Source organism: Beta vulgaris, chromosome 6 (assembly GCF_026745355.1).
Source record: "Beta vulgaris subsp. vulgaris cultivar EL10 chromosome 6, EL10.2, whole genome shotgun sequence".
NCBI classification, from domain to species: Eukaryota; Viridiplantae; Streptophyta; class Magnoliopsida; order Caryophyllales; family Amaranthaceae; genus Beta; species Beta vulgaris.
Genome location: NC_079207.1, coordinates 64,138,476 through 64,147,371, shown reverse-complemented (window position 1 = coordinate 64,147,371; position 8,896 = coordinate 64,138,476). Strand labels below are relative to the sequence as shown.

General features: G+C 33.7%; 2 protein-coding genes across 2 annotated transcripts; both read right to left on the bottom strand.

The window, feature by feature from the left end:
• Positions 1 to 1,142: 1,142 nt before the first annotated feature.
• LOC104897422 (aspartic proteinase CDR1) lies at positions 1,143 to 2,441 on the bottom strand. Its single transcript, XM_010684294.3, has one exon. It carries the CDS (start codon positions 2,439 to 2,441, stop codon positions 1,143 to 1,145), a length of 1,299 nt encoding a protein of 432 aa, XP_010682596.2.
• Positions 2,442 to 4,098: 1,657 nt separating this feature from the next.
• Positions 4,099 to 5,471, bottom strand: LOC104897421 (aspartic proteinase CDR1). The gene has a single exon (XM_010684293.4). The coding sequence runs from the start codon at positions 5,469 to 5,471 to the stop codon at positions 4,152 to 4,154; it is 1,320 nt and encodes a 439-aa protein (XP_010682595.2). The 3' UTR covers positions 4,099 to 4,151.
• Positions 5,472 to 8,896: the final 3,425 nt, after the last annotated feature.

Sequence of the window (8,896 nt, the reverse complement as noted above, 5' to 3'; positions counted from 1 at the left end):
TGCATAACATAAAAATCGATATGGGCTTTTAGTATTTATTTCATTTTTAGGATGGTAAGATGAAAGACTCTACCAGATCGAAATCTCGTATAGATTAATTCGGCATGGGTTAATATGTAGACACTTTGAGAGGGAGGGGGACATAAGGGGATCCATTCTTTCAAAGTGTCCCGAGTGGGATTGAACCCGAAACCTTGAAGTTGGAAGATTATCTCCTTACTACTATGCCAAGCTTCTAGTATACTCATTAAAGGAACATTCTTTTTTTGCAATCGTAGAATCGTTCGGAATTTTATACTTCCGCCAATCTCTTTTAAATGAAATATAGGGTCTTGGCGTGATGAATTAAGAGAAGAGAGAGATAAAGAGAAAGAAAAAGTGGAATCTATGTAATGAGGAGAGAGATAGAGAGAAGTGAATACCAAATAAAGTAACATTTCATTTATTTTGAAATGGCCTAAAATGGTAAGTATTTCATTTATCTTAGAATGGAGCGAGGAAGTACAATGGTTTGGTATAGGGCAGGCCGGCAGGGCAAATATGGGAGAGTATAATCTTAGGGGGCGTTTGGTTCATATAGTGGTATGAGTTTGGAATCAGGAATGAAATCAAGGTGGTATAAGTTTGGAACTTGATACCTAATACCATGTGTTTGGTTTTATTTGAGAATGAAATTTTTTCTTCTATTTTATATCTAGAGGTATTGGTATGAGCCACACCCACCTCCCCCTTGGGTTTTTAAACCCCATACCTTAATGAGTTTGAGGTATGAGTTTTAAATCTATCAAATTATTAAACAAACACTAGGTATGAGTTTTGCTTATTCTAAACCCATACCTCATACCAAAATCATATGATACAAACACTCCCTTATATCTAACCCTTCGCACGGGCCAATATGGCCTATATGGGCACGTTATTCTCCACCAAACTCGCGCTGCTGAAATTTCTGAATTCGTATGCTCTTCTTTCTTGCTCTTATTAATTCTTTGTCTCTAATTACTATCATAAAAAATTTGCATTAACATAACAAGAATAGAACCATTATACAATAAGTTATGTTTTCTAGTGTTGTTTCACATTGTTGGAGTATCAAAACTGGCCACATTATTACCCCTCTCTACTTGTGTTCATGCAAAAACTTAATCCAAATCATTTCCATAAGTTTCGTTGCAAATACTCGGAGTAAACGATACCGTTTTTCCTTTTAGATCGAATTCGATCTCAAAGTTCACCTGAGCCACATTCCCAAATATCATAGGACCATCATCTCCATCAGAGGGGACAATTCCTAAGCAAACATATTCACCAAAGTCTATGAAAAAGTTTGTGTCCTCCAACATAAGGTCACCCCCATCAAACTGAAAGACCATCTTAAAGGGAGCCTTAAATCCTGCTGAATTAGTCTTATTATAACATAACCTGAGCTCGTCTGGTGGTTTCCACATAGGCATCGCTGTTATGGCATCTTTCACCAATGCCTCAAGACGCGAGTATTCACTCGTGTCTAGATATGTAAGTGTCGAACCACTGTCTATTACTATACCTTTCTCTACTTCTACTTCCTTGTTTCCAATACTTATACCTTTTAAATTTACCATGTAATAAGTAGGGATGTCTTTTTGGGTCATTAAAGGAGTAGTAACAGCTTGTTTTGACCCTTTTCGAGCATGGCTGTTGCTGCCTAATGTTAGCCTGCTTGTGTAGTTTGAGTCAGTAGGTGTTAAGCAATAAGAGAATTTGTTGGCGATTGTAGGACCGAGCTGTGAAACTAGCGAGAGAGGACCACCACCAAGGCCTACTAACCCGCCTGCATCATTGTCGAAACCTCCATCTTGCACTAGCCCACACCCGAACACACAAGATGACTTGGTTGAATCAAAGGTGAACAAGTCAGTTCCCATGATTCCCGCGCTTATAGTTGATCCATTGCCATAAGCATAGAAGTATTCACATTCTTGGGAAGAATCATCAGTACACTGCATGTTGGAATCACTAGCACAAAATGTTGAGTTACAAGGAAGTGTGTTATAAGAGCTAGATTTTCCAGGGTTAAACATTGGTGTGGTTTGTGAGTAGCAATATTCACAAGGCTTACATTGGACCCATATGAGGTCACTCCCAGTGTCTGCTATTGCAAAGAGGTTAACCGGTGGGAGACCTATCGCGATTTTTATGAGATAATCTCCATCATTTGGGATTATGTCAGTACCAATATCGATGCTAATAAGCCTCTGGAAGTGGTGGCGATGCCTAGAAGCAGAGCGGAGTGCTAATCTTTGGCCGCGCTCTTTAAGGGTCATGGAAGAGTTGTAGAACGGAGATTTGGGAGAGTACCGGTGTATAAGCTCAATAGTGAAACCATCATTTTGGTTTTTACCTTCTATGTGACTAAAGGAGACTAATGTTAAGAGGAAATAGAATACTACTTGTATATGCATGTTGAAAAATGGTGCAATAAGGCATACACATTAAGAACAAAGTACTCTATTTATTCAATTTATAGAATTTTGCATAGTTTGGTGCATCCAATAATCATGAAACTTAATGTAGCTAGATTTGGCCAGGAACTTTTGTTGATATTCCTTAAAAGCTGCGCATAAAATCACACAATCTTTCTGTGAATTTTAACTAAACAAGCTTAATTTTAACAGATTTTTCGGTGCGTTATTATGCCTTCTCAAAGAAAGCCTTCTAATAGCTTTTTTATTTTTTTGGCTTTATCTCTGCTCAAAACTAGTTTGTTTCATGTTTTGCCTTAACTGATGAACTCCATGTTTATGCTTAGTTTACTCAGTCAGAATGTTGAATATGAGATTTCGTAATTAAGACGAACCTAGGATTTTTGTTTCGGGGTGTTAGCTATACTAGTAATTTTGGGGTTGTGAAATTGACGTTCAACATACTTTCTAAAATGACACTCCTTACTTTAATGTACGTCCTCCACTACTATACTACCTCCGTTTCATATTATTTGCAACGATCAGACATTTTCTACTCAGTACACACACTTTATGTCAAATCGTTGGAAATAATATGAAACGGAGGTAGTATATGACTACAAATTATAAAATGATCATTCTTGGTCCAATTGAATCTCATCATTATTTTAAAAGCATATGATTATAATGTTACATGCCAAATTACCAATTTTAACTATGTTATAGATCCTGATTAGTCAATTTTAACTCAAGTTTGATATTACAACTTTAACTTCGCCTTGCATTTTTAATAAAAGGAGGAACAATTGTGAACAAAATTTTATTGTTACTGTAACACCGACTATCTTATAATGTATTTTGATGTACAGCTAAAACTGTAAAAACCATAGGCTAGAAAGACTTTCGACACAAAGCACCAAACTCAGATACTACAAGAGGAATTACATCTCTCTTGGCTTCTTATATTTTTGGCTTTTCACGGCACATATTACCTTCAATGCTTCTCAATTCTCACGTATTGCTTCAACTTTTTCAGGTTCAAACCATTAGTTCTTGAATTACACCACTTTGTTAATTAGAAACTTCACTTCATAGAACAACAAGAACAACACAAATTGTTCTAAATGATGGTTCAATCTATGTCATAGACCACCATACGAACTGGAATCTGGAACAGTGTTACCTAATTCTCTAAATACCCCCGCGAATTGCGAATTGAGAAAAGCAAATTATGGTCGGTTTTGGTTCATTTTTGGCCCATTTTTGGTGAATTGGCGAATTTAAAAGGCGAATTAGATAGGGAATTAGGTAACATTGATCTGGACTGCACCAGCTACTTGAGACTTTATAGAGAAGTCATGGAGCAGATAATTCTGGAAAAAGACACTCTTTTGGGCTAAATCCCCCATAAATATAGGCAGATACTGGTTTTTGGTTTAGAAAATGATGTATCTACAAGAGTAATATAAGGAATATTTTCTAGAAAGCATAACATAGTTTGTTTCTACCACAACTCTGCTTATATTTGAATAACACAGGAAGATACTATACTACAATAGATGCCTTTCAACATATATAAGATTGAAAAATGAAAGAGGAGAAAAACATAAACTTTAATTTCATCTAGTCCTGCTTATATTAGCAACATAGATTTGCATATAGTTCTATAAACATCTCAAGGAGCATGCATGATTTGCGCTATATATATAGCTAGCTACTCTCCTGGTAACACTCTTTAGGTGAAAAGCTGACCGTCTTGCTTAGTAGATCAAACTCAATCTCAAGGTTAACCTGAGCCATGTTACCAAGCACCATGGGATCACCATCTTTTGGTGATGCAGTGATTGATAAGCAAAGGTAATTCCCAATTGAAAAGAATATGTTGTTAGCCTTCAATACTAAGTCACCCCCATTTAAATGAAAGACTATGTCAGGGGGAATTAAAGCTGCTGTAGTTGTATCATAGCACAAAACAGGCTCCAACAGAGGATTATTAGTAACAGGGTTCGTGCCTATGGCATTGTTCACCATAGCTTCAATGTTATAGAAGATGGAAGGATCTAGGTAGGTTAGTGTGGTGCCGGTGTCAATGATTATATCCCTGTTCATGTTTATGCTCATTTGTCCGATACTTATTCCGTTTAACCCGAGATTATAGAAGGGTGAAGGATTAATAGTAAGTAAAGGAGTTGTCATAACTCCATTTCCTGATGCATCCTCAATAACCCCACCAAATCTCAACTTACTTACTTGGTGTGAGTTAACAGAAGTCAAGCAGTAAGAAAATTTGTATGAAATTGATGGGCCTAGCTGAGAAACAAGCGAAAGAGGTCCGTTTCCTAGGCCTACAACACCTGCTGAATCATTATCGAAATACCCGTTTTGCTGATATCCACACCCGAAAGCAATGGAGGTGTAGGCAACCGTCTCATCACCATCCGAATTTGTAAAGAAAAACGAGTCACTTCCCATGACTCCTTCAGTAATAGCTGTTGCATTCCCATAAGTATACCAATACCTACATAAATTTTCTTTTGGATCACAATTTATGTGTGTTGTGTCAAGACTACTACAATGTTGTGCATCACAAGGAAGATTTTGGTAGGTTATGGAAGATGCAGGATCGAAACTACTAGTGTTCTGTTGGTAGCAAAGGATACAAGGCTTACACTGAAACCATGTTAAGTCAGTTCCTGTGACTGCAGCCGCGACTAGCTGCACCGGTGGAGTACCAACAGAGATTTGCATAAGGAAATCTCCCTCATTAGGAACTATATTAGTACTAACTCCTCCTAAGTTATTTTGCAGCCATTTAATTTCGTGGTACCTTGAGGCAGAGGAAAGGGATACTTTATGGAAGAGTTGTGTAGAGGACATAGAGGAGTTGTAGAATGGAGATTTTGGAGAGTAATAACGGTGAAATAGATCGATGGTGAAGGCGGCATTAGTTTGAGTTTGAGCTTCAATAAGGCATAGATGTTTAAGGTAAGTGAAGGAGAATATTGCAAGGAAATAAAGTAGGATACACATGTTGAAAAGATTAGATTAAGGATAGGAAACACACATAATGAACTACAATGTTTGATTAGCTTGTACTATTTATATTAGGCTATGAAATTTATCTATCTTCTATTAAGTATTTAATTCATTCAGGTGAGCAGATAGCTTATATTCAGCTACAAACTTGGAAAGCTCGGATTCCATTGTATCATAGATGGCCTCTTTAGAATGCATGCACTTAACATGAACAATAAATATTGTTCAGAAGAATTGCTTATTAAAATAAAATAGACACACTAAATTGTGGAGTACTCTTAATAGGGAATGATCAATTTTGAGAAAATTTCAGGATATATCTCTATTATATAAGTCAAGGGAGGAGGTGTGGTGTCCTCTTTTGAAGTGACTAAAATACCCTTTAATAATTTAACTTGCCATATGAATGATACTAGCATTTTTTGCACGCGATGCGTGCTTGGATTTTTTTTCAAAATAGAAACTCAATTTTTTTCGACGTATGTAAAAGTCAAAATTTGAACATTAGACATACAAAGTATAATTGTTTTTATTTACAAAATTTAATTGGTTTAGTCTCTGTCACTTAAGTCTCTCACCAGTCTTTTTTTTTTTTACTTTTCAAGGTCAAAATTCTATGAACAAAATAGAAATTTTATTGAATTTATCTCTGATTTCTAATATTATAATTTTTTAGTTGATTTTGAATTAAGTACACTACTTCATATATTGTGAAGAAAGTGGACACTTGGATTTCAAGTCAAATTTTTGTGAGTATGTATTGACGTTGTAGTGTATTGGTTGTAGTTTGTAAGTTAATCTTTTGGTTTTTTAAAGTTTCATCATTTGAGTGATTTGTTAATGTAAATTATACAATCTATGATTTTAGTTGACTTGTGAGTGATTGTTATAATTTTATTTCTAGTATTTTTATTTGAATCTCCCTTTGGTTTGCAAGTGGATTTGTAATTTAGAAAGGAAAAGGGATAAAATATATAGTCTCTTCACTCGGGGATACAATAGCTCCCCCTTCCCTTATATAATAGAGATATGTTGTACTTTAATTCTTGAATGATATTTTACATAAACTTTTTACCTTGATAATTAATCGCTATAATATAATAAAAGAGATAGGTCCAAATATATGTAAGAGTTTCATTATATATAGGAAACACTATGAAAAAGTAAATAATTTTTTTCCTCGTCTAACTTCTAAATTATAATTTCACTACAAATACACCTCAGTTTTTTTTCCTTGTCTAACTTCTAAATTTTGTTTGCACACATTGATATTTAAAAATTTCCATCATTTCAAATTTGGTCCTTTTCTAAATTTTAACTTTTACTTCAATTATATTTGAAATGAAATTTTGATTTTTTCATACACAATTTGATATTGGAATTTTTTTTTAGAAAAACAAAATCGTTACTTTTTCAAATTAATTTAGTTTTTTTTCTGAAAATGGATTTTTGCAAAAAAGTTTTCAAAAAGTTTGATATTGTTTGTTTTTCAAAATTTATTTCTGAACATGGATTTTTTGCAAAAGTTTTGGGCAAAAATTTAAATGATTTTTTTAGAAAAATACAATTTTTTATATGAAAAAATTAAATTTAAGTCTGATTGTATAAAAGCCCTTTGAACTCATTATTGTTATTTCCAACTAATTGAAATAATTTGGAAGTTCGCAAAATTATGCCGATGGATGAAGTGTGATATCACCGTCAAAATCTTATGTTTTTCTCAAATTTCTGTTTATAGGTAACTTTTGTGAGTATTTGTAAGTAAATTTTTGTAGTAAATATTTTTATGTATTGATGTTCTAGATTATTAGTTTTACTTTGTATGTTAATTTTAAGTTTTAATAAATTTTTTGTATTTTATTATTATTCTCTTAATTGTATGAGTGATTTGTAAAGTTTCTTTTCTTTTAAGTGATTTGTGAGTGAGTGTTGTAAATTAATTTTCGGTAGTTTTTTTTGAGTCTCGAATTCTCGATTTTAATTTTGAGATTCTTTTTGTAATTTAGAAAGGGAAGGGGGGCAAAATAGTCGGTTCAAAAGAGGACACCATAGCTCCCCCCTTCCCTTATATAATAGAGATATGCAATACCATTAATAACTTGACAAACTTAATTGACACAATCGATTCACGAAATCAATTAGAATCTTTAACCAAAAATAGTTAGCAAACATATCGTGATAAAATAATATTTCATATTTACAAAGTTTAACCAATATGGTTTATTAATATCAATAATTGTTAAAAAACTATACTAAAGTCGTTGGAAAGTAAATTATTAAATCATCGGCCAAATTTTATTGTGACGGTATTGAACAGTTAAAAATCATTCATCTTTAATTTAAAAAGATAATAACATCTACAAAAAAAACTCAATAATTTACATCACTATCAAAATAATTTAGATAAAAAAACATGTTAATTTGTATATAACTACATAAGATCGTCGACGCACGCATCGCGTGCATATGCAACTAGTCATAGCATAAGGTAGGGCCTGTTCTCCCCAGCTTATTTTCAGTTCAGTTCAGTTCAGTTCAGTTCAGTTCAATTCAGTTCAGTTCAGTTCAATTCAGTTCAGTTCAATTCAGTTAAGTTCAGATCAGTTCAGTTCAGTTCAGACCAGTTCAGTTCAGTTCAGCTCTTGACAATACTTTTACTCTCACATATCACTATTCATTTCAGTTCAGTTCAGTTCAATTCAGTTCAGTCCAGTTCAGATCAGATCAGTTCAGTTCAATTCTATTCAGTTCAGCTCAGTTCAGTTCAATTCAGATCAGTTCAGTTCAGCTGTTTTATGCCGAAGAGAACAGGCCCGTAATATCGAGGATGAGAAAGTTTTGTTGAAACATTTTTAATGGCTAAAGAGATGATCTTATAGTTGTGTAACTTGCATGGTTAATTAGGATATTGGTTTATACTTCCTTCCTTTAGAAATAGTTCCAACATTTATATATTATTTACACAGATTTTTATAATAGATGGTCTCATATTAGTGTTAATATGAGATCAACTGATGTCATGCTGACATCACGTGCGTGCATCATACCAACATTGGTATTAGTTATGATAATCTTAAATTGCTTATGGATGAATTAGTTAACCGCTGAAGTATATTAGTTAAGCGTTGAATTATATTAGTAAATACCTTGGACATATTAATTATGCTACTAAAACCATCTCATTTACTCCTCAATTTATATTTTCTCTCTCCTTTACCAACTCTAATTTCTATCTCATATGTCCCTCTCTTCTACCAACTTGCATTTCTCTCTCCTTTGCACTGTCATTTCCCTCTCCTCCACCAACTTCCATTTCTTTATGAAGACTACTTCTCTTTCTTATAATTTTTGAACATATGAAACTTTCAACTATATAACGTCCTTTTTCGCGACTTCTTCAATCTTGATGATGTTATTTC